Genomic DNA, 27,484 nt, shown 5'->3' on the forward strand with positions numbered 1-27,484 from the left:
AAATTTCCACGAGTTTCTCCTGGTCTCACGCCATAATTGAAGAGCTGGTCCTTTGTAGACCTCATGCTATTTATCTGGGGTTTCTGCCAATCTAATTCCAGACAATTTAAATTTAAATCAGCTTTCACCACACTAATGTGTCTGATAATTAAATGGCTCTTTGATTTCGTTGACTGGTCTGATTGTTTACATGCAGAAACATATCACATTTTACAAGATGAAAGACAATCACCATGCTTGATACGCAACATGAATTAGCACCATTTAATTTTTGACAGTTGTCTTATATAATAAAAATGCACATTAAGGATCACCGAGAAGAGATGAAGTCCAACTGGCATAAAATGTAAGTGCAAACAGATATTGGAATGCTCAGGAATAAGGCATAATCAGAATCTCTCCTCAAACATACAGGTGAGGGCAAAATTATTGACTGCGAATTAGTTTTAACTCTGTTAAAAGACAAATTAATTTTAAGCAATAAGTAAATTGCTTCAAAGAGATAAGACAGTGAGTAGGAGTAGGAGCAGAAGTGTAACCAGCACAGGCAACAGTGGGCAATAACATTAACAAGTCTCCCTGGTGCAAACTGATTCAGTCAATACATAGATTCAGGCACACCACTTCAAATCGTTTCATTGCTAAAATAAAAATACTGTACTATCATTTCCTGATTGTTAACTGTACAGACCAAAAGTGCACGCACCCACACACTTCTGCTGGACTTGGCACCATAAATTCTAAAAAGCAAATTTCTATCCACTACATAGCACATAAAAGAAACAAACCTTAATGGATGAATAATCTCCCAGTGCCTATTTAGGTTTGCAAATAAGGAGTGGCTATTGAAATGTAGTATCCTGGGGAAGAAAACTATTCTGATAAGAAGGACCAAAACCACAAGTCACCAAAAGCTTTAGAGTAATCATGACCATCAACTTCTGATACGTAACATTAACACTGATTCTCTCCAGAAATGTAGCCTGACCTACTGTGTATATCTAGCAATTTCTGTTCCTATTTGATATTTATTGAAAATGCAATTATATGCAAATAACAAAGTAGCCAATAATCTGCTGTAATTTCTAGCTATGAAAATAATTTGAAGAGATTCTGTTGACCTGAACTATCATTAATGTTTACACTAAATATTTTACTTTGTACACATAACTCCCTTCAAAAGCCAAAAACATATTCATCAAATATTTTGACACATTAAAATTATAAGAATGTTTTCTAAAAATCTCCTTTATTAGCTTCATGGAAGAAAAAATAATTTCATGTTCAGACATTTTATTATGAATTTTTTATTTACAAGGCAAAGGGAATACCAACCCTTCCCTTAATTTTTACTTTATCTCCAAAATCATATCTGTTCGGGATTGTAATTTACCATATGATAGCCATGCAGCTCCTCTTTTTCCAAGCTCCATATGTCAACTCAAATACTCAAAAGACAATCCCAGTTTATTTTACAAAATGCAATGGCAGATGTTACGGGGCAGTTGGGGTCAAATTCAATGAGAACAAAAGATGCTATATTAAGATCAAAATCTTTCAGAAGTCAAAGAGGGAATTTTTTGATTATGGGATAGTTTGGCTGATGGTTGCAGTATTCTAAACAAATTATAACTAAACTGGGTAGATCAGACTTAATAAAAGCTAAAAAAAAACATATTCACTTCCTCTTTCTTCCTTTAGTCCAAGGTAAACAGCTTGGAACTTGTGCTGCATCTTGATTTGAGTCAGCTGCAGTTTGTTTTGATTTGCCGTACTTACATGTGAGGACTAAGCTCATAGAAGTTTCTGTTGCGATATTCTTCTACTTTTGCTGGAGTGTAGATGGGCAAGGGTCTGTAAGGGTTTACAGAGATAACTACACTTCCAATGTAAGTCTGAAACAAGAAATTATAAAAATACATATCAATATTAAATTGAATAATTAGTTGTTTCAAACTAATACTGTAAAGTTCATGCTATTCATAAAATTTCATGTTCTAAAATAGGAAGCTATCACAGCTACAAAACAACAGCTATTCTAATGCTGTGCTGATTTACTAGTACTGTAATTCATTCTCATTCTTACAATGGTTGCACAAGGAGGTCCAATGTAAAGTTGCCTCCGAGAACAGCCAGCTGATTAACAATTTAACTTACAAACTCCAGCATGTTGTGGATATGTATCAGGGGATTGTAAATTTAACAACATTTGAAATAAACAAAAATATAAGGAACTTAATTGTTGGCTATTAAGATTCCAACAAATAAGAATTATTTTTACTGCTACTTCCCACTTTTTCAATAGAACCCAATATTACGTAATGTTGAAGAAAGTCTTAGGTATCAAAAGTAACATTGCTGATCCTAATGGTTCAGATTTCAACTTTCTTTTCTGGTTTATCCCCCTATTTTCCTCCATGAAAACCCCAGATCCCATAGCTTGTAGTCTCATAACAGAAGGTATTCCTCAGAGCTTCACTCGTACAGATTTTTCCATGTTTGCTAGGTGATCAGTGTTGAGCGGCTTTGTAATCAAAAGAGTTTTTCAATGTTTTAGGTCGCATATTACATCCAAGCAACTATTGTGTTATAGCCATTCAACCCTTCAAAATTCACAAACCATGACCCAAAATTTTGAAACAAGGAATAAAATTCACTCTTATAGAATTTATGTGGTAAATAATGAAACACAGGTTTTTTTTCCTCTGGTAGCGCATCCTCCCATAATTCAGTGGCCACCTATGATCTGATATTTTTATCTACAGGTAGTCTCCAAGTTACAAACGTCTAACTTACGGACAACTCATACTTATGAACCGGATGGCGTCGCCATTTTAAGTCGGATCGCGACGCTGTCCACCATTTTAAGTTGTTCCCATTGACAATGTGTTGAGTGTTTAACTTTGTACTTCGCTTAAATTTTTCTTAGTAAGAGTCACCCTGACCCCACCCCTCCCCCGTTCCGGTCGGCTGGTGGCGCAGTGAGATCTTGATGTCGATCCAGTGACTCCCGTACCATCCGTGCCGCATTGATGTCGAGCTCGTGACTCAACCTCGTAAAAAAAACACTGCCACGTCCAGTTTAAATTCCCACATGGAATATTGCAGAGGATCAAATACCAAACCCAGCACAGCCCCCACTTGTCCGATTTAGCCTGTCTCAGTGAGGCGGTCCTTAGGACCCAGCGGACCTCGGGAGCCGGCGCAGGTCGGGGCCCACCACCCGCAGTGTTTCTGTTCCGTTGACAGGAAGCGATCACGATTGAAAATAAAGTGGAAATAATAAAACATTTGGAAAGAGGTGAAAAGCCATCGGTCATTGGAAAAGCATTAGGCTAAAGTCGGTCAACAATCGGAACAATTTTAAAGGATAACGGATAAAGTGAGAATAATGGAGCATGTGAAAGACGCTGCCCGGATGAAAGCTACAATTATTACTAAGCAATGCAGTGGTTTAATTATTGGAATACCTACGTTTCTTAAGTGTTTTATGTACATAGAAAGGTAAAATATATACAATTTACTAAGACAAACGCTTGGCTAACGACGCTAAATAATAGCAGATGTACTTGTTCCGACTTGCGTACAAATCCAACTTAAAGATGGACTCAGGAACGGAACTTATATGTAACCCGGGGACTGCCTGTATTCAACAGTGCAGTAGTAAATAGGGTTGGAAAAACACTTCCTTACAGTGATTGAAAAACTTTGTTCAGTTATTTATTTTTTTGTTTGTTTCTTTGTTAATTTGATGAGATACAGAGCAGAACAGGCCCTTCTGGCCCTTTGAGCCACACCACCCAGCAAACCCCAACAACCCCAAGTTAACCCTAACCTAATCACAGAACAACTTATAATGATGTGGCGACCCACTTCCCAGCGCACTCGAACCGGCTCACAAAGCGGCGCACGCCGGCATTGAGGCAGGTCCCAAAGAGGGCGCCAAGCCTGCTTCACCAGCAAGGGGAAAAGCCCGCACACGGGACGGGACTGTGAATACGCGCCTCCTACTGTATTCCCGCCCAGGGAGGGCAGGATCAGGAAGGCTTTAAAGCGAGGCCGCGAAGTTTGAATAAACCTCTTTTGTAACTGCAGCTCACCGACTCCGTGTCGTTATTGCAGCGCTGCGTGTAGCACACTGCTACAATGACCTACTAACCTACCTGGTATGGCTTTGGGCTGTGGGGGGAAACCAGAGCACTAGGGGACAACTAACATATTGTTCAGGAAGGACATACAGACACCTTACAGAGGATGCCAGAATTGAACTCTGAACTGACACCCCAAACTGTAACAATGTAGCTACCATGGCGCCCTTCTCCTGTGAACTAATTTTCTGGACAGCAATCCTCATGTGTCACTGGGTGTCATGAACATAACCTGGCCAAAAGCCTGAGAAGCAAGTTGGTGGTGCAATAAAAACAAAGATAGTCATTTGCAAAAAAGAACACATCTTTCACATCCTCTTCAGAAAAATTCACAAGACTTTCCAGCCATACTAGGAAAAGCAGCAGCCAATTTGTGCCTAGCAGACTCCACAGAGCGCACACTGATACGATTATGTAATCCATTTCATTGATGTTGTTACTAAAGCGGTTTATTCTGTTATTATCAGTCTAGAGAGAGGATAAACAAAGGCTGAAAACTACTAGATTATCAACATGATGAACTTTTCACATGAAAGATCAAAGAAAAACAGCAAATGGTAAATTAGCATTTATGAATTATGTCTTCTCAATACACCCCATATCAAACATTTGTGGTTTGTAATTAAAATATGCACCCATTCGAGCACTTCCATCTTGTTCATTACAGTTATTATGTTGTTATTTTCCTCTGGATATCACTGTCCATTCTGATGGACATCTTTTCCTACAAAATCCAACACAAAGATTAAATGATATTCCACTTCCATCTAATCCCACATTGCTCACATGCACAATTATTCTTCTCAATCATAGATTCAAACAAGAAATGTGTGTTTGCAAAACAATTGTTCGGTTCTAATGTTTATAATCCAAGGTTCTTTAGGAAGTTAGGAAAGAGGTACAAAGCTTGTTGCTTCACAACCATCTTATTAAGTGATAATAGAACAAAGAAAATCAAAAACAGACATTAACAGTTCAGCCCACAATGTTGTGCCAAACCAGTTGAATTAGTAATCAATAGCTAACTAATCTTTTCTGCCTACACAATGTCCATATCCCTCCATTGTCCTCAATTTCATGTGCATATCTAAACATCTCTTAAAAATCCCTAATGTATCTGCATCTACAACACACCAGGCAGTGCATTCCAGACACCCACCCCTCACATCTCCTTTAAAATTATCCCCTCCCACCTAAATGCATACTCTCTGATATTAAACATTTCAACCCTGGAAAAAGATCCCTATATCTACTCTATCCATGCCTCTCATAATCTTAGAAACCTTTATCAGATCTCCCCTCAGCCTCTGCTGCTCCAGAGAAAACAACCTAAATTGGTCCAATCTTTCATTATAGTACATGGCCTCTAATCCAGGCAACTTCCTGTTAAACCTCTCTGCACCCTCTCCAAATCCTCAACATCCTTCCTATAATGGGGCAACCAAAATTTCATGCAATGCTCCAGATGTGCCCCAACTAAAGTTTTATACAGCTGCAACATAACTTCCTGACTTCAACTCAATGCCTTGATTAATAAAGGTAAACATGCCAAATGCCTTCTTAACAATGCTATTAATCTGCATAGCCACTTTCAAGGAGCTATGAACTTGGAATCCAAGATCCTCTGCTCATCAACACTGTTTCTTTACATTTAATTTACCAAGTTGCAACACTCTGCATTTGGCCAGGTTGAGCTCCATCTGTCATTTCTCCGCTCATATCTGTAACTGATCTATACCCCATTGTATTCTTTGCCAGTCATCTATGCTATCCACACGAATGATCTTCGTATCATCTGAAAACTTACTAACCCACCCATCTACTGTACCTTTTCATCCAGGTCATTTATATACATCATAAACAGCAGAGGTCCTAGTACAGATTCCTGTGGAACACCACTAATCACAGCCCTCCAGCTAGATTAAGTCGCTTCGACTACCACCCACTGTCTTGTGTGAGCAAGCCAGTTCTAAATCCAAATAGCCAATCCCATGCATCTTAATCTTCTGGATGAGCCTCCCATGAGGAACCTTGTCAAACACCTTACTAAATTCCATGTAGGCAACATCCACAGCTCTACATTCATCAATCACCCTTGTCACCTCCTCGAAAAACTCGATCTTGTTAGTAAGACATGACCTATTCTGTACAAACTGCTGGCGCTTCCTAGTCAGGCCATAGTTTCCCAAATGCTCATAAATCCTATCCCTAGGAATTCTCTCCAATAACTTCCCTACCACTGATGTGAGACTCACCAATCTATAGTTTCCAGGATTATCTCTGATTCTCTCCTTGAAAAATATAACAACTTCTGCTACCAGCCAGTCCTCTGGGAACTTGTCTATGGCTAGAGAGGACACAAAGATATTTGTCAAGGCCCCGGCAATCTCTTCACTTGCCTCTCTCAATAACCTAAGGACTTACCCACATTAATGCTCTTTAAGAGACCCAATACTACTTCCTTCTTTATTTCAAAATGCCTTAGCATATTAATTCTTTTGGCACTGATCTCCTTATCCCACAGATCCTTCTCCTGACCAAATACTGATGAAGAGTACTCATTAAGGATTGCACCTACATCTTTTGCATCCAAGAAAATGTCCCCCACCCCCTTATCCTTGAGTGGACCTACCCTCTTCCTAATTATCCCTTTGTTCCTGATATATGTATAGAATGCCTTGGGATTCTCTTTAATCCTACTTGCCAAGAACTTTTCATGGTCTCTCCTGGATTTCCTTATTACTTTCTAGAGTTCTTTTCTTACATCTTTATAATCTTTAAGGGCTCTGTTTGACGCTAGCTTCCAAAACTTTACATACATTTCCTTTCTCTTCTTGAAGGAATTCATCACCACTCTTGACATCCAAGATTCTCTTGCCTTACCATCCTTTTCCTCTCTTCTGACTGGAACATGCTTGTCCTGTACATGCATGCAGTTGGTCTTTTAACACCCTCCACATGTCAGATGGAGCGATGCCTCAAAAAGGCAGCGTCCATCATTTGGAACCCCACCACCCAGTATGTGCCTTCTTCTCATTGCTAGCATCAGGAAGGAGGTACAAACGCCTCAAAGCACATACTCAGTGACTCAGGAACAGGTTCTTCCCCTCTGCCATCCAACTTTTAAATGGGCATTGAGCCCATGAACGCTAACTCGCCACTTTTTTATTTCTTTATTTTGCACAACTTATTTAACTATTTAATACATACATATTCATACTTTAATTCACAATGTTTCCTCTATTATGACATATTGCATTCTACTGCTGCAGCAAAGTTAACAAATTTCATGACCTATGCTGTTGATATTAAACCCGACTCTAATGATTCTGATTCTGATGTGGATTTGCCCAAAACAGCTGTTCCAATTAACTCTCCTTAGTTCCTGCCTAATTCTCTCATAATTTTCCCTGCTTCAGTTTAATATCATTCCACATGGTCTGTGCTTACTCCTATCTATAGCTATCTTAAAACTGAAGGAGTTACGGTCACTGCTCACCCATTGAGAGGTCTGTCACCTTGCTAGGCTCATTACCCAACAACAGATCCAGAACAGGCTCTCATTTTGCTGGACGATCAACATATTGATTTAAGAAGTCCTTGTAGATGCACTTGACTAATTCTACCCAATCTAATCTACTTACACTAAGAACATCCCAGTTAACATGAAGGAAGTATAAGTCCCCCATGTCAACAACCCTATTGTTTTTACACCTTTCCTTCATCTGCCTGTGTTTTTGTTCCTCAATCTCCAAGTGTCTATGGGGAGGGGGGGGTCGGGGGGATCCGTAGTACAATCCCATCTGTGTAACTGCACCTATTTGAGTTCTCCCCATATAGACTAAATGGACGAGCCCTCCATTATGTCCACTTTGAGTGCAGCTGTGACATTAATCGAAACCCTGGAACATTAAGCACCAATACCTGTACCTCACTCAACCAAGTCTGTAATGGCCACAACATCAAAGCTCCATGTACTTGATGTATTCATGGAATAGAATTTTCTGCAAGGCAAAGTACATCAAAAACTATGAAGACAAATTCCTTAAGTACAGATCTTTATGCAAGTTCAAAGGTTGCATAGCTAAATACTTGCTTCACTGTTTTTCTGAATGTATTAAAATAGATACCAGAATGCATGTACTTTAAAAAGGCTGCATCTGTTCTCTTTAACATCCATCTCCATTGGAATCCTGATCCGTTCAGATGATCCTTTCAGAGGATCTGGCCTTAACAACATTTCCCACCAGCTGCTTTAGGAAAGGTCTGTCAAACAACATTGCTTCATATTCTGCACCAATTATCCTGTTAGCTTACTAGTAAACTGACTAAATACTTCAGATTGTTATTGTAAATAATTTTGTGCTGTTGGCCTACTCGACTGAGAACATAATGATCAAATGCTGTATATTTCACATGGGATAACTACAATAGCTGAGAACTTCTCATCTCAGCACACTGTAGTTCAGTAAATTCCAGGCCCTACACCAACTGATCCCTACCTCCCACTGTTAAAAAACCAAAAATGCACAATAGTTGCTGAAACACTCACTAAAACACCTTTCCCAAAGTTGATTCTTAGAAGATTCACCATCTTAATCAGGACAAGATAAATCTTTTTAAAATCTGATTTTAAAAGCATTTTGTAACAAAGGGAACACACACAAAATGCTGAAGGAACTCAGCAGGCCAGGCAACATCTGTGGAAAAGAGTAAACAGTCGCTATTGGTCTCAGCCTGAAAGGTCGACTGTTTATTCTCTTCATAGATGCTGCCTGGCCTGCTGAGTTGCTCCAGCATTTTGTGTGTGCTGCTTGAATTTCCAGCATCTGCAGATTTTCTCTTGTTTGCAATTAAAGCAAACTGTTTAAATTTCCCAGGCATTTTTTTTCATATAGCAGTTAGAGTAGAAAATGTTGTCTCTAGTCCCAGTTTTACATTTGTTTCAATAGAATAGACAGAAAAATCTGCATGGTTCACACTTATAGAGGAGGCCCTTCTGTATTATGAAAGATTACCGTAGATGTCGGATTATAAGCCGCTACTTTTTTCCCATGCTTTGAACAGCATTGAACATAGCGGCTTATAATAAGGTGCGGCTAATAGAAAGTTTTTTCCCATGCCGCCAAAACATTTTGCCTCGTAACAGTAGACCAATAAAATTGATGAGTAGTTCACAGAGGTCCAATGAAATTGTACGATAAATCAAGCGCACTTCACAAATTATTGTAAATCAGCCATTTGTACTCACCCTCATCAACATGGAAAACACTCGAAGAAAAGCATATGATGCAGCTTTTAAGTTAAAGGCAATCAATCTGGCGGTTGAACAAGGAAATCGAGCTGCTGCGCGTAATCTTGGCATACATGAATCGATGGTGAGACGGTGGAGATTTAATTTGGGACTGCCGCTTCAGGTCAGGAATGGCTCACGTGATATTAGACAGCAGTACAAGGGAGGGAGGGAGCGAAACTGAGGATTCCGCTGCACCGAAACTGCTAGCGATTCAGTAAACAAAAAAACAGTAAAACTCGTGTGTGAATGGTATCGGGCCAATAAGGACACAAGTGTCCGATGTTACCAAATACCGGTAGGTATAACAAAGTTTAGCCTCACCAAATATGTGTAGCGAGGGTTTGGTTTGGGGGAAAAAGGAGTATAAATAAGAGCAGAATGTAAGGGGAAGGCAAAACGCGTTCTGCAATAAAGCCACGCTGCACTGTAATCCGGTGTTGGTTGTCTCTCTTCCAAAACGAACACAGGGCAGAATTTGAAGCCCAACACGTGTAATATCTTTCTGTGTAAATATCTCATATTACAAGCGGCCGAAAATCCGGTGCGCCAAAAATCCGGTCCGCCGGAAATCCAGTGCGCCGAAAATCCGGTCCGCCGGAAATCCAGTGCGCCGAAAATCCGTTCCGCCGGAAATTCGGTGCGGCCTAAAATCCGAAGCGGCCTGTATAATTTAAAAAATGATTTTATTTCTAAAATTAGAGCCAGCGGCTTTTAATCAGGTGCGCTCTGTAGTCCGGAATCTACGGTAGTTCTTTAGGAAGATTCAGGCATACATACACCTTCAAAATTCAGATATTTCAGTTTTGTTTCTAGTAATTTTAAGTACCTGTATATATTTTATAATTCTGTCCTCTTTAGAGAGAATATGCCCACTAAGTTTGACCAAAAACTGGAAAGTTATATTGGAGATGGTAAGACCCATGGTCTGGAGATGGGCGATCTTCAGATCCTTACTAAACATGAGGAAGGCGAAGAACTCACAGTTGAAGGTGTGGATCCAGCAGAAGATGAAATGTCAGAAAGGTCCATGACAGGCAAAGGAGAGAGAGGCCTGGAGCTGTGGCAGAGTCTGAGACAGTGCCACCAGTGTTGTAGAGTGAGGCAAGTGAAATTCAGAGGGAGAAGCAGCCAATCGAACATGAGTACCTGGGAACCTCAGTGGGTCCAAACCAAGTGTTCTAAGAACAAATCTGGAAGCAGGTGGCAGCAAAGACAAGGATACATGGCTGTGGTAGCAAGTCTAGGTGAGTGCATGGTCAAAGAGTCAGCGGGCAGCAGAGATCACAAAGGAGGAGCAGTGAGAGAGGGTTTCACTGAACTCCTGTTGAAGAGAAGATTTAAACTTTTTCAGAGAAATCATCCCTTAAAGAGACTTCACAGTGGAGTAGCAAATTACAAACATGAAAAAATCTACAGATGCTGGAAATCCAGAGTAACACACACAAAATGCTGGAAGAACTCAGCAAGGCAGGCAGCATCTATGGAAATGAATGAACAGTCAAGGTTTCAAGCCAAGACCTTCTCCAGTACCGAGAAGGAAGGTGGAAGATGCCAGAATAAAAAGGTCGAGTGGGAGAGGGAAAGGTGGATAGCTAGGAGGTGATAGGTAAAGCCAGGTGGGTTGAAAAGATAAAGGGCTGGAGACAAAGGAATCTGATAGGAGAAGACAATAGACCATAGGAGAAAAGGAAGGAGGAAGGGATCCAGGGGAGTTTTATGCAGGTGAGAAGAGGTAAGAGGCCAGAGAGGAGAATAGAAGAAGATGGGAGGAGGAGAGAAAATATTGTCTCAAATAATCTGCTATCTGATTGCTCAGAAACCATGATCGTTTGGCATTGGGTTCACTAAGTGCCGATTCCCAGGACTCTGGTTCCCAACTCCTTCTCTGTTCCCCTTCTCCCTAAAACATGCTAGGGCTCTGGTTCCTGCTCTCCCTAAAGCTCACCAGGTCTCTGTTTCCATGCTTTCTTGAAACTCAGCTGGTTCGGTTTCCAGAAAAATTATCATCTCACTGCACATGCTTTTCAAATAGGAGAATTAAGAATGTCTTGAATATGAGTTGGAATAACACTTAACGGTCCAGAAAATCTGACAGCCTCACACCACCGAAGCTCCAAGTGTACCAGATTATCAAAGTTTTACTCTATACGCAAGGAGCTGTTGTAAATATCTCTAATGAAGCACTGATTGCATGATCACATGAGGAAAACCATTCACCTCTAGAAGGCAGCACTGCAGATCAGGATCAAACCCGGCATTTAGCAGAAGGGTTCAGACCTCATAGCTCTGCATGATTGGCTATCTTATACTTGCTTTAAAGCCAAGTCATCATTGGCATGGTTACTAAAACTTCAAAGAGGATGAGCCTAACATAAACATCCACAAAGCAGAGATCCTTAACTAGCATGCCCTTGCTACACCACTCTGCCCTCTGACCTAACGCCTCACAACAGAATCTGGAAAGCATGAATCACTTCCCATATCCCAGCAGCCACCTCTCATTGTAGACAGAATTGATGGTCAAATTAACCACCATGTTCAATGTGGCAGCAATGCCATTAATCAATTGAGGAGAAAGCTGCCTGAAATAGCCATATGGTTGAAGGAACAGCAGTGCTTCCTGCTCTCCTACATGCTTGTGAGTCCTGGACTACCTATAGCAAGCAGCTCAGGCTATTGGTATGATATCACCAATGCTAACTGCAAAATCCCCCAGATTCACTGAAGTAAGGAAACCAACATCAGCTTTTCCTCAGGCTAACATCCTTGGCATATAGGCCCTATTTACACTGTGTCAACTTCAATGAGTAAACAATATTGTTCATTTGCTGAAGTCCCAAAGCAAACATTCTATTCCGAGCTTAGTCACAATAAAAAGTTAACAGGTGAAGAGAGGAAAAGATTCAAATATGTGCTCACAGCCTTTTTGAAAAATGTACATTCCCAACGACTCGTGGGAATCTTTGGCCTCTAATTGCTTTAAGTGGAGGAGTATTGAGAATGATGTTGGGAACCTGGAATCCATGCATCGGGAGCATGTAGGAAACCTATATAAATGGCAGAAAAAGCACACCACCTCATAACTCTCTGCCACCTTCCTCATTAGGCATCACCTAAAACACAGGAACAGGCCCCTAGACCCACCATGACCGGGCCCACCAGGATGCTAATCCAAGGTAATCCCACATGTCTGGCCATCCATACTCTGTCCAAGAGCCTGTGGTCCCCACATTGGATTCATCAGCCACATCAGAATCCATAAAGCACAGGAAGTAAATCTTTCTCAATCCAAGGACTGCTTTGGAAGAAGGTTAGAATAGTTGGAGTCTGCAACCATTATGATATTGTTAATTAACTAAAATCTGAAATTAAATAAAAAGAAGTATTTGATTACTCAGTACAGCTAAACAAACCTGGTTCTTCATGATTTCCATATTGCAGGGCAATTTGTTATAACCAGATTGAAAAACGTTACACTAATAATTTAAATATATAAATATGGACTTAAGGAGAAATATGTTCTTTGCCTCTGACAGAAGCACCATATTCACTTTCAAACTTGACCTTTGTGCTCGCCAATTCTAAAAAAACACAATGTACTTGCTGTAAATTTTTTGACACAAAATAAAGCAAACTTACAGCCCAGAGAAGGCTTCAGCAATCATAATTTTAAAAAGTGAATTTAAGAACATTTAAAAGGAGTCTGTGGTAGTTGACCATTCTAAATTCACAATGTGAAATAAATATTGAATAAAAAGTTGTTGTCAGAAACTGTGGATATGCAACCACTCGATTCCTGTAAAATCTGAATCACTAATACTACTTGGGGTCATTTTGACAGTTACACAACTCCAGAAACATCATTATGATTGACTCTCTGATTGATCAAACAAGTTTTAGCGCATGGACAATTAGAAAGGGACAATAAAGGTTTAAACCTGGAGATTAACTTCATGGAAATTCTGGAAATCTGACATTCCTAAACAACAATGAGCCAAAGAAGAGAGGTTATATAGTGCCATTGTTATGCAAATCACTTATAAAAGATCAAATTGGTCACAAGGGCTGCTTAGTGGTACATATGTAAAGCATATCTCACAGCATCAATTCCCTCACGGAGATGTGAAACATGCTTTTCACAGTAAAACTACCTTACGTCTAAACTATAAAGAAGCTAATTGAATTCAAATCTGTCAGTTTCCATGGGGCTTTTGGAGGTAATGGGCCAATGTGGTGAATTTGGGAGGGATTAATGCTGAAGGGCAAATAAGAAAATGGATAGTTTTTAATCAATACTGATGGAATCACAGAAAATTTACAACACAGAAGAAGGATAGTCAGTAACAAACAAGAGCCTCCAGCATTTTGTGTGTGTTGCTTGAATGACATTCAGTTCTTTCTTACTTAGCTGGTCAAAACTTGTTAATGAAGTTACTATCAACTAAGTTCACAGGGCCCTTCAATTCACTGTTCTTCATGTTCACGCCCAGCTCCTTTGAAAAAATGTTGCAAAGGTTTCAGCCACTACCACCATTTCAAGCAGTAAGTTCAAAATTCTTGCCATGCTTTGGATGAAAGATTTTCATCTCTCCCCTCTAATCCTTCCACCAATTACTTTACATCAATTCCTCCTGATTTTTGATGCCTCAGCTAAGGTAAAAAAAAAGTACCGGTACTCATTCTGGGCCCCACAGAAGTTGCCCTTGAACGGTCTCTGTCCCTAAGAAAGCCTCGACTTCTACCTTCGCTTATAACTAAAATTATTAATAACTATTTCTTTGAGTAGAAAATACAGAGAAAACAAACCATTTGAAGTTCAGGTCTGATCCATGAAGTTTGGGAACACCAGCATTGGAGCCTCATCCCCAATTTATGTTACCTTAACAACCATTCTGTACTTGATTTCAATCCTTCAGTGAATTGACTCCTTGTCAGCCCTGCACCCTTTTAAATCTGCTTAAACCCTGCTGTCTGAAATTCCCTCTCCAAAAGCCTCCAGGGTGTATTTCATCCCTTCACCTCAAGACTGTAAAACAAAGCCTCTCACTTTGACCACGTTTTACATGCTCTATTTCTATCTTCTGTATATTATCACTACACTTAATTATGATATACAGGTGTGAGTTTTTGCTGTTTCAGTGAAAATATTAAACTTGCAGCATAAATTCAGAATGAATAAAGGCCATTATAAGTTTAATTAAGATTGTTAAGGACAATCTTTTCTTTTTTTAAAAAAAATGGCTACTCAAGACCCTAGATAAAGAACGTCAAATAGTTACTAGTCAAAGAAACGATGCCTTTTTAAGTCACAAATATGATATGAAATATCATGATGCCCATGATGGACTGTACTGACGCCCAGCTTAGAGAGGACTGACTAATTTCTCCATGATACAGCATCCTTTACCATTTCCTGAACATTCATCATTAGTTATATGAATGATGCATTTACTGGAAGTAATAACACTGAAGGAAATTTCCATGACAAAAGCCTTGCAAATGAATTTGCCAGGTGCATTATCAAGTAAACAAACACAAAACCTATGTAATCTTACAACGATAGAATATAATAAATCAAATTATATCTTTTGGATCTTCCATGCATTTTATGTATCCCCTTTCTTTATTTCAAATAATTCATATTTGGCAAAATGTACTTCACATAATAGACTAGGGAATCCATCTACACAGCAGCCTCCAAAGATTGCATTAATACAATAATGTTCCCAAGGGAAATTCCATTTCAAACTGCAATTGTGACTGAATTTCTAGCTGTAGTCCACTTCTGTCAGCTTATCTTGTATATAATCACATAATTAGGGTAAATATTATCATTAAAATGTCCCAATTTACTTGAGCATAATAACAAGGCCACCATTTTCTAATAAAATTAATACAGTCAATTTTAAAGATACTTGTGGTATTTTTCCACTTTATAACCAATAACTTTTAAGGACCAGACTGCATGCATAAAATGCTTCATCAATGTCTGACAAGAATGTCATTTTGTTTCTCATCTCCTATCATTACGGTTTTGGCTTTGTTTTTCACCAGTGAGAAACCATGGTAAAGAGCTAACATCTCTATATGCATGGGGCACCACATTTGAAAAAAAACATATTAGAATTGGTGTCACCCTCTCTCCACATTTCTCCCAACTGGAATATCTAATGATTAACTGCTGACCATTCTACTTACCAAGAGAAACCTCTGCTACACTACCATCAATAGTTCCATCCCTAGATCACATTTCAGAAAATCTGATGATCTGGCTATTCTCCTCCTACCTACATACAGCAGAGGCACCAAAGGTAAAGACAACAAGATGTGGTCAGAGGAAGACAGAGTTTATAAAGACACACATGGACGAGTATGTACCCACAAAAACATGCAGAGAATTCACCAACTAGAAATACTGGATGAACTAAGAGATCTGCAATCTGCTGAGGGCAAGATCAGTGGCATTCAGGTCAGGCAACCCAGGTAAGTACAAGAGGTCCAGGCATGACCTCACATGTGAAGTGGCAATTCCAGACCCAACTGCAAAAACACAGAAGCACGCTCAACAGCTGTGGCAGGGCTTGAACACTATCAAATCTGACAAAGCAAGACCAAGCAACATACATATGTGACAACAAGGATTCATTCCCAGATGACCTCCATGCTTTTTATGCTCACTTTGGCTAACAGAACATGGGGGAACCTTCATGAACTCCAATAGTCCCCGATGACCCTGTGATTTCGGTCTCTGAGGCCAACATGAGAGCATCCTTCAGGAGGGTGAACCCACGGGAAGCATCTAGCCTAGATGGTGTACCTGACTGAGCATTGAAGTCCTGTCCTAATTGACCATCTGGATTGTTTACTGACATCTTTAATCTCTTGCTGAGGGACCCACCTGCTTCTGGCAGGTTTCAATCATAAGAACGTGGCAACCTGCCTCAGTGACTATTTTCCACAGCACTTTAAGTACATCCACTGTGATGTACTTTGAGAGGTGTACCATGAAGCATATCAACTCCTGCCTGAGGAGTGAGTTGGATCTACTTCAACTCTCTTACCGTCACAACAGGTCGCCAGCAGATGTCATTTCACTGGCTCTTCATTCATCTGGGCAGTGAAGATACATACATCAGGATGCTCTTCATTGACTACAGCACAGCATACAACACGATTATCCCCTCAAAACTAATAAATAAAGCCCGACACGAGGAAATCTGCAGATGCTGGAAATTCAAGCAACACACACAAAATGCTGGTGGAACGTAGCAGGCCAGGCAGCATCTATGGGGAGAAGCGCTGTCGATGTTTCGGGTCAAGACCCTTCTCCCCATAGATGCTGCCTGGCCTGTTGCGTTCCACCAGCATTTTGTGTGAAATAAAGTCCGACACCTCTTTGTGCAACTAACCATCAATTTCCACACGAGCAGACTTCAGTCAGTATGGATTGGCAATAACATCTCTGTACAATTACCATCATCACAGGTGCATCACAAGGCTGTGTGCTTAGGCCCCTGCTCTACTCGCTTTATACTTATGTCTGAGAGGTTAAACACAGCTCCAATGTCATATTTAAATTTGCTGACAACACCACTCTTGTTGGCCAAATCAAAAGTGGTGGCAAAATAACATATAGGAGGGAGATTGAAAATCTGGTTAAATGTGCAATAACAACAAACTCTCACTCAGCATCAGCAAAACTGCAGAGCTGATTATTGATTACAAGAGGAAGAAACTAGGATTCCATCAGCCAGTGCACACTGTGGAATTGGAAGTGGAGAAGATCAGTAACTTTAAATTCCTTGGTGTTATCATGTCAGAGGATCTGAAATGGGACGAGCACATAAGTGTCATTTCAAAGAAATCGTGGCAGCAACCCAACGTTCTTAGAAGTTCGCACCAATTCAGCATGGCATCTAAAACATCGGCAAACTTCAAGAGATGCACAGTGAACAGTATCTCAACTGGTTGCATTACAGTCCTGGTATGGGAGCACCATGCCCAAGAATGGAAGAGCCTACAAAAAGTGGTGCATTCATTAAAGTCCATTACAGGAAAAGCCTTCTTCACCTTTGACCACATTTACAAGGAACGGTGCCACTAGAAAGCAGCAACCATCATCAAGAACCCCACTATCCAGGCCATGCTCCCTTCTGGTTGCCACCATTAGGAAGGAGGTACAGGAGCCTTAGGTCCCATGCCACCAGGTTCAGGAACAGTTATTGCCATCCAACAATCAGGCTCCTGAACCAGCGTGGAAGTCACCTCAACACTGAATTGATTCCACAACCTATGGACTCACTTTCAAGAACTCTACAACTCATGTTTCCAGTAGTACTTATTTATTAATTGTACTTATTTTTATTTTTTCTCAGCTTGGGCTGATAAAACTCGAGGAACAGCTGGACTATTCTAGTAGTGTTTAGTATTGTGGCTTTCTGTAGATTTAGAAAGATATTGCTGTGTAGGCCTAATTGTTTAATGCTATTGTGTAGTGACTTTGGGATGACACCAGTTATAGATATTACTATCGGAGCAATGTATACCCTGTTCAAGTTCAATACTCTTTCAATTCCCTCCTTTATTTCAGCATATTTCTGGTGTTTTTCACTTACTGATTTCTGTATGTTATATATGCTTGGAATGACTATACCTATTAAGTAAATTGTTCTTGCTTGTTTATCCTGTAATATTACATCTGGATTGTCCTATCTGTAATAACGGATTGGTCGTAATATAATTTGTGGGACTCTGACTCTAGAATTGGATCAGGTCTGTATTTATAGTAAGGTATGGTTTCCTTTATGAGTTTGTATTTTCAAGCAATATTTTGGTGAATGTTGTGGTGATTGAATTAAACTGCTGCAGGATGCTGTAGTGTGTTGGGTTGTTTCTGGTTTCTTGGCATGATCTGCATTAGCAACTTGAATTTTTTGATATTTTATTATGCATCTTTGATAGTTTTTATGTTAACCACCTGGTTCTGAATTGCTGCAAGGAACCCTTCTATTTCTGGGAAGAGGTCTCCAACTCTGAGCCAGGCGTTCGATGCTTATTATTATTATGGTTTTTTGTATTTGCACAATGGTTGTTTCTCAGCTTGCTTACGTGTAGTTTTTCCACTGATTCTATTGTATTTATTTGTTCTACTGTGAATGCTTGCAAGAAAATGAATCTCAAGGTCGTATATGGTGACATATACATTGATAATAAATTTACTTTTGAACTGTAAATATTTCACTATGGGGCAATGTTTCATGTGAAAATGAAGCATCATATCTAATGCTAATTCCTCATTCATCCAATTTTCAACATTTTATACATTCGGACTTCTCTGGCTGGTGATCAGAACTATGAATCTCTTTCCTACCTCAGAACCCTGAAGCAATTGTAGCTCTCCTACTATTGCATATAGCAAATCCAGCACAGACATATCTAATCTATTTGTCATTAACATGTCATTTTTCCATTCAAAATCACTAATAAAGCCCGACATTTCAGCTTAGCTAGTGGAAATAATTAGTGGGAATCATGACTTATTCTGTAAGGAATGCTATTCATACCACAACTGGTGGCCAAGATTCAAATATCAAATTAAATCAGTGAACAAGTTCTTTGAACATTGAATCTAGATTCAACTTGACAACATTCTTCAATCAACAGCATACTTTGTCCAAGCTTTTGACCACTCTTCTAATATTATTATTGTGGCTTGATGCCATTTTAATTCTTTGTGACACTCCTGTGAAACATCTTTGGGATATCCCACTAGAGCAGAAGTGCAAGTTGTGGCTGTTGATCTGTTCGGTGGGTTGTCTAACTCTGGCTGTTACCTTATTCTCTCTCTAGATTTAACATTAAGCCAATATTTACATTGAAGATAATCAATGGACTCCTGAAAGATCATGTGCTTCCTTATTAAACACATCTAATCCATCAAAACAATGGAAATAAATGTCAAGAGTTGACAAGGATATATCTGTAGAGATCACATTAAAAAGGCCAATACCGAAGAGCACACTTCAGCCTTTAGTACACCTGTTTTAACGCAAATTGCTTACTACCACACTGTTACTTCTCTATGCAACCTTTGTACACTAATAATTGGGCCTCCACAGTACCAACCAGTTCTCACTCTAAAGATTGCCTAACAAACATAGCCAGGGTCACATCAGCATCGGAAAACCTGGCGCAATTCCCAAATGCATGCTTTCCTTTCCTCGTTCCTTGTTTTTGCAACTCAAAGTTCTCACTACACAAATAAGCTAAATCCATATTTAATAGCCTGGAATGATCACAAATGTCCTTTAACACTGCACAGGATTTCTCCTGGATAAGACAAGTGTCAGGTGCCCATTTGGCTCATCATTTTTATTGATCTGTGTCAAACTGAGGGAAGAAAACTAAAATTTAAATTGCAAACATTAAAAATTGCACTTAGCCCTGAAGGATCTGGGCCCAAAATGTCAACAGTTTACTCTTTTCCATATGTGCTGCCTGACCTGCGGAGTTCTTCCAGCATTTTAAGATGTGTTGACTTGGATTTCTAGCATCTTCAGATTTTCTCAATATTGTTTTATTATTACTTTATTATAGATTACTTTCACCCGTGTCCATAAGACATATTGATAGCAAACATATTGTTTTTGTCTGAAGTCTAATATTCTGCACAGCCTTACCAAAGATTGCAACCTAGCAAGTAAGAATATTTGTGTGTGTGTGCATGCACGCACGCACTTAAGTGGGTCTGTTTGTGTCTGTCTACTTGGTCTCAAGCAGCAAAACCTAGCTCTCTTTGCATTGGACCAAGTGTTTCTTCATTAAGTCTATGTTGTAGTTTTTTTTATGTAGAACTGGAGTGGAAGCCAACCATTCACCATTCATGGGAATATCAAACCAGGAAAGAATTGGATTGCTTACAAAAAATGATGTTCTGTTTATACTTCTACCGGTACTTCTATCTATTATTAAATCCTAGCTGCAACACAAAGAGACCAGCATTAATGATGTCAATTGCTGCTGCTATAAACAGCATTCATTACTTTCACGCTTCCCCAGTGTGAATGCTTAGTAAAATAACTTACTTAAGTAAATATCACCAACTTCAAAGATCTTCTTGCTACATCTCCTCAAAAAATGTAATGCCAAATCTTGTTCTGTATTTATTAAAAATATACTGCTCAATGGATTAATGTGTGCAAATGCACCATCTTTCATCTCTGGGATCTGGATTCACAACTTATTCAGTCCAATAGGTCACAACTATCATTGCTGAAATAAGTTTGTGCAATCTCAATACAAATAGCAGTAGAACTGCAGCAAAACTCCACACAAAAAAAAATCAACATTCAGGTAAAACATGATGACTGGTGCATAGAATGCCTAGGAAACATTGTTTTTCTCGCTTTATAAATAAGACACCTTGATATAAAAGTATGTGATTGATGCTGTAATTGGTGTACAGTGTGAAAACAAAGCACTGACATAACTTAACTTGATAAGTACAGAAGCAAGAGTAAATAAAAAAGAGGTATATGTGCAAAACATCACAAGCCTCAATGCACAAACCTTACAGGTCCTAAAATCAGAAGAGTGAGTAAGTGACTTGTTGATTGAGAGATAAATGCAATTTTATTTACACAATCTTGAGATAGTTTTAAAGTCTGAAGCACATGGAATTGATCACATTCTGATCACAAATGAAAATTTGCAGGGGTGACAGCAAGAATATTAAAAAAGATTTATTAGTGATGGACATGCAACGTTAAGGAATCGATTCTATTCTCAATGAAGAGCATGAAAATTTGATCAAAGTTTTTTTTCAAAAAGCAATTGGAACATGAAGTTGGATCGAGTAAAGATGCATTCCAGCTTCCAACCACATGCTGTGTAAGTAAGATTTTCCATCTGAAATAAGTATTTAGAATCAAGATACATAAAGCCACCAAGCTGAACAATACATGAATACAGTGCCTTGAAAAAGTATACAGCCCCCACAACTATTTTCAAATTTTACTGTTTCATTTTCTCTTTAAAATATATTGAAGTAGAATTTTTTGAGCTAATCTACAAATCATTGTGTATCATGTCAAATCAAAAGAAAAATTCCAAAACCTGTCAACAATTTACTAAAATTTATAAACCAGAACTGTGAGGCTGAAAAGAGTAGTCAACCCCTTTGTAATTACTATGCTAACTTTCCTTAGATATAATCTATTACCTTACCACCTCACCCAATTTGTTGATGTAGAAAATTGAAGGACCGCTTGTTTTCATGAACTCATAAGAACAAACACCCCCTCTCTCTGTAAGGTCCAACAGTATGATAGATTTTCAACAGATCAAACCAAAATGAAGACAAAAGAACATCAAAGACAAGTCACAGAAATGGTATTAGAGAAGCACAAATCAGGGAAAGAATATAAGACCATCTCAAAGGCATTGAACATACCTCAGAGCTCAGTGAAGTTAATAATGAAAAAGAGGAAAAAATATGAGACCACAGCCACGCTTCCCAAGTCAGTTCACCCCTCTAAACCTAGTCGCCAGAGAAGAATAGCATTTGTACGAGAGGCTATTGTGACACCAACAGTCACTCAGAATGAGCTGCACAAGTCTTCACAATCTCGAAGGCCTTTCACAAAAAGGGTATTGTTGGAAGACTGGCAAGAAAGAGCCCTGGCTAAAGAAAAAGCATATCCTTGCCCATAAAGACTTAGCAAAGTGGCACTTAAAATATACTGCAAAGACGTGGAAGAAGGTCTTGTGGTCGGATGAGACTAAAGTGGAAATTTTTGGCCTCAACACTAAGAGCTACATGTGTGTAAATCTAATACTGGGCATCAGCCAAGTAACACCATCCCTACTGTAGAGTGGAGGCATCATGCTATGTGGATGATTTTCAACAGCAGGGACTGGTTATCTGGTCAGGACTGATGGGAAGATGAACACTGCTAAATGCAGAGAGATCTTGGATAAAAACCTGCTAACCTCTGCCAGAAAGCTTAGACTAAGGAGGAAGTTTGTCTTTTAGCAGGGCAATGACCCAAAGCACACTGCCAGAGCAACCACAGTGTGGCTCAAATGAAGAAAATTGATGTCCTTGAGTGGCCCAGTCAGAGTCCTAACCTTAACACAATAGAAAACCTTTGGCAAGACCTCAAGATTGCTGTCCACTGCCTCTCCACAACTAACCTGGCACAGCTTGAGCAATGTTGCAAGGAGGAATGGGTAAATCATGCTCCATCACATTGTGCAAAGCTAATTGAGACTTATCCAAAGATACAACTGGCTGTAATAGCTGTGAGAGGTGGTTCAACTAAATACTGAGAAAAAAGGGATGAGTAATTTGAACTGCTGCCACTTCAGTTTTTGAATTTTTAGTTTTTAAATGCTTTACAATTTTCCCTGTTTTTGTGTTCTACATCATAAAAAAAGGAGCATGTGATTCACAAATAAAAGTTCATAGTTAAATTGATCAAAATCCTTGGCTGTGATACTTATTTACATGAACACAGGGATATGGGGCTAAACCATACGAGATGTCTAACATTGTTCATTTTTCTAATGTGAACTTGATTAAATATGGAGATATTTTCAGAGCCTAACTAAATTACCATGGATCATACAATTGTGACGGAAGTATAATGCCAGCATAGTTCTGAATCAATCCAGACAACCAAGATCACTGATCAAATTAGATAATTCATAGTCTGGAAAAGTACAACTGTCAGCAACATAACTTGCCACATTACTGGAAAGATATTCAGCTGACATCAGCTGTAACAGAGCAAAAACAAGCATCACTGGGTAGCACTCTTCAGTGCCTGAGAACATTGCGTGTATGCCTGCCGAAAACAACCTCATGGTTTTAAGAAAAACTGGTATACATTCCAACAAGATGATAATTCAACTTAATAAAGGAACTTTAAAAAAATGCTTAAAAGACTTGTCTGGGCATCATCCAAACCACATTTATTTAAAAACTCACTAAAAATGCCCTGAGACTTTTGCTATTCCTGTACAGAGGTATAGAAATGCATCTTTCAAAAATTGGTACAACCTTTACTCCTCTTTTTGACTTCTTCAGTAAAAGAGGTCTAAGTATTCAATTGATCAAAATCAGTCAAAGCAAACCCTTTATTCCAGGATTCCTAGAAAAATTAGCACTGTGTTATAATTTTGCTGAGGAATAAGAACATAACAATTTTCAAAGCAACACACACAATATACTGAAGGAACTCGGTAGGTCAGGCAGCGTTTATGGAAAAGAGTAAACAGTTGACATTTCAGGCCGAGACCCTTCTTCAGGACTGAAAAAGGGTCAAAATGCATGATAATTAACATGTTAAAAAAGAAAGGTCACTGTATAATCTTTGCATTTGCTGAATATCCTTCCCCTATCTGCCAAAATGTCCTTGTTTTTGAGATATTTGGCATTTTGTAATTTTAGTATTATGTTAAACTACGTTTTCATTATAACCACGGAAAACGTGTGTGTGTGTCTATATCAGATTCAAACACAAGGAAATCTGAAGATGCTGGAAATTCAAGGAAATTCAACACAAAATGCTGGTGGAATGCAAGCATCTATAGAAAGAAGTACAGTCGACGTTTTGGGCCAAGACCTTTCGTCAGGACTAACTGAAAGAAGAGATAGTAAGATTTGAAAGTGGCAGTGGAGGGGGGAGATCTGAAATTATAGGAGAAGACAGGGGGAGGGATGAAGCTAAGAGCTGGAAAGTAGATTGGCAAAAGGGATACACAGCTGGAGAAGGAAGAGGATAATGGGATGGGAGGCCTAGGGAGACAGGAAGGGGGAGGGGAGCACCAGAGGGAGATGTAGAGCAGGGAAGGACTGATAGTGAGAGGGGCAGAGAGAGAAAAAAAGAGGAAAGAAAGGGGGGGGAAGAAGGGAGGGAGGGAGAGAGGGAGAGAGGGAGAGAGGGAGAGAGGGAGAGAGGGAGAGAGGGAGAGAGGGAGAGAGGGAGAGAGAGAGAGAGAGAGAGAGAGAGAGAGAGAGAGAGAGAGAGAGAGAGAGAGAGAGAGAGAGAGAGAGAGAGAGAGAGAGAGAAAGGGATGGGGTCATTAACGGAAGTTAGAGAAATCAATGTTCATGCCATCAGGTTGGAGGCTACCTAGACGGTACCTAAAGTGTTGTTCCTCCAACCTGAGCGTGGCTTCTTCTTGACAGTAGAGGAGGCCATGGATAGACATATCAGAATGGAAATGGGACATGGAATTAAAATGTGTGGCTACTGGGAGATCCTGCTTTCTCTGGCGGACAGAGCGTGGGTATTCAGCAAAACGGTCTCCCAGTCTGCATCGGGTCTCACCAATATTTAGAAGGCCACACCAGGAGCACCGGACACACTATACCACACCAGCCGACTCACAGGTGATGTGTCGACTCACCTGGAAGGACTGTCTGGGACCCTGAAATGTGGTGAGGGAGGAAGTGTAAGGGCAGGTGTAGCACTTTTTCCGCTTACAAGGATAAGTGCCAGGAGGGAGATCGGTGGGAAGGGATGGGGGGGGGGGGGGGGAGGGAAAGATGTGCTTGGTAGTGGGATCCTGTTGGAGGTGGCTGAAGTTACGGAGAATTATACGTTGGACCCAGAGGCTGGCGGGGTGGTAGGTGAGGACAAGGGGAACCCTATCCCTAGTGGGGCGGCGGGAGAAGGGGGTGAGAGCAGATTTGCGTGAAATCGGAGAGATGTGTTTGAGAGCAGAGTTGATGGTGAGGAAGAAAAGCCCCTTTTGTTTAAAAAAGGAAGACATCTTCGTCCTGGAATGAAAAGCCTCATCCTGAGAGCAGATGCGGTGGAGACGGAGGAATTGCGAGAAGGGGATAGCATTTTTTCAAGAGACAGGGTGCGAAGAGGAATAGTCCAGGTAGCTGTGAGAGTCCGTAGGCTTATAGTAGATATCAGTAGATAAGTCGTCTCCAGAGATAGAGACAGAAAGATCAAGAAAGGGGAGGGAGGTGTCGGAAATGGACCAGGTAAATTTGAGGGCAGGGTGTAAGTTGGAGGCAAAGTTAATGAAGTCAAAGAGCTCAGCATGCATGCAGGAAGCAGCGCCAATGCAGTCGTCGATGTAGCAAAGGAAAAGTGGGGGACGGATACCCATATAGGCTTGGAACATGGACTGTTCCACAAAGCCAACAAAAAGGCAGGCATAGCTGGGACCCATATGGGTGCCCATGGCTACACCTTTGGTTTGGAGGAAGTGGGAGGAGCCAAAGGAGAAATTATAGAGTAAGGACTAATTCCACTAGATGGAGAAGAGTGGTTGTAGAGGGGAACTGGTTAGGTCTGGAATCCAAAAAGAAGCGGAGAGCTTTGAGACCTTCTTGGTGGGGAATGGAGGTATATAGGGACTGGACATCCATGGCAAAAATAAGGCGGTGGGGGCCAGGGAACTTAAAATCATTGAAAAAACTCAAAGTGTGAGAAGTGTTATGAACATAGGTGGGAGGGGATTGAACAAGGGGGGATAAAACAGTGTTGAGATACGCACAAATGAGTTCGGTGGGGCAGGAGCAAGCTGAGACAATGGGTCTGCCTGGACAGGCAGGTTTGTGGATCTTGGGTAGGAGGTAGAAACTGGAAGTGTGGGGTGTGGGAACTATGAGGTTGGTGGCAGTGGATGGGAGATCCCCAGAGCTGATAAGGTTGGTGATGGTGTGGGAGACAGTGGCCTGGTGGTCCTTAGTGGGGTCATGATCGAGGGGTAAATAAGAGGAGGTGTCAGCGACTTGTCGCTGTGCCTCGACAAGGTAGAGGTCAGTACACCAGACTACAACAGTGCCCCCCTTATCAGCGGGTTTTATAGTAAGGTTAGGATTGGTGTGGAGGGAGTGGAGAGCAAAGCGTTTGGAAGGAGTGAGGTTGGAATTGGAACAAGCTGTGGTGAAGTCAAGATGGTTGATGTCCTGTCGGCAGTTAGCAATAAAGAGATCCAGAGCAGGCAGAAGACCAGATCAGGGTGTCCATGAAGAGGAGGAGGATTGAAGACGGGAGAAAGAGTCATCGGTGGAGGTGGGAGAGTCCTTGCCGAAGAAGTAGGCTCGAAGACGGAGCTGGCGGAAGAAGAGTTCAGCGTCATGGCGTACGCGGAACTCGCTGAGGTGTGGGCGAAGGGGGACAAAGATAAGGCCCTTACTGAAGACAAAGTGCTCTGCCTCAGAGAGTTGAAGGTCGGAGGGGATGGTAAAGACCCGGCACAGATGAGAGCTGGGATCAGAGGGGGGAGGGAGGCTGGTAGTGTTAGTGGAGAGGTGAGGGTTGGGGTGAGAGGAAGATGGAGCCTCTGAGGGCCCAGGAGCTGACGATGGGTTTGAGGGAGAGGACTTTGCAGAGTGATGGTGGGGGAAGGGGAGACGGGAGTCACAATCACAGCACATGAAGACCCGGCCTGGAGTTCAAGGCTGGAGTCGCAGTAGGAGGCTGCGCAATCGCTTTGAAGGTGTCCATGGTCATTGGAACCCGCATTGATGGTGCTGGAGTCCATCTTTCCAGCTCTCAGCTTCATCCCTGCCCCTCCTGTCTTCTCCTATCATTTTGGATCTCCCCTCCCCCTCCCACTTTCAAATCTCTTACTATCTCTTCTTTCAGTTAGTCCTGACAAAGGGTCTCAGCCCGAAATGTTGACTGTACTTCTTCCTATAGATGCTACCTGGCCTGCTGCATTCCACCAGCATTTTGTGTGTGTTGCATATATATCAGACTAATAGATTTAACAGTTTTATAAACAAGAAAATGCAATAATTTATTGATATTATTCCAGTTTCGATGGCACTACGGAACATGTGTGACAGCTCTCGAGTAGTTAAAAAGGTAAAACATAACTAAAATACATTTTTTGAGGTAAATTGTATTAAATTATCAACAGTGAAGAGGCGAGTTTGGGGGATGAGCCGAGATGGTGTGTTGCAGTATCATTGCAGATGGAGTACCCGTGCCCATACATACAGCTGGCCCGGGAACAATGTTGGCTCACTCTGGGCATCAAAAGGAAAAGTTGAGGCCCAGACAGA

The 27,484-nt window shown here is 40.6% G+C and overlaps 1 protein-coding gene across 3 annotated transcripts in view; it reads right to left on the minus strand.

The window, feature by feature from the left end:
• The window catches only part of myo1b (myosin IB), a 271,540-nt gene that overhangs the window by 219,739 nt on the left and 24,317 nt on the right, over positions 1 to 27,484 (minus strand). For all 3 annotated transcript variants that reach the window (XM_073046966.1, XM_073046967.1, XM_073046968.1), the window contains exon 3: positions 1,780 to 1,895. In XM_073046966.1, coding sequence (XP_072903067.1) covers positions 1,780 to 1,895 — 116 coding nt within the window. The remainder of the gene's footprint in view (positions 1 to 1,779; positions 1,896 to 27,484) is intronic.

The sequence above is a fragment of the Hemitrygon akajei genome, chromosome 5, assembly GCF_048418815.1.
Source record: "Hemitrygon akajei chromosome 5, sHemAka1.3, whole genome shotgun sequence".
Lineage (NCBI taxonomy): Eukaryota > Metazoa > Chordata > Chondrichthyes > Myliobatiformes > Dasyatidae > Hemitrygon > Hemitrygon akajei.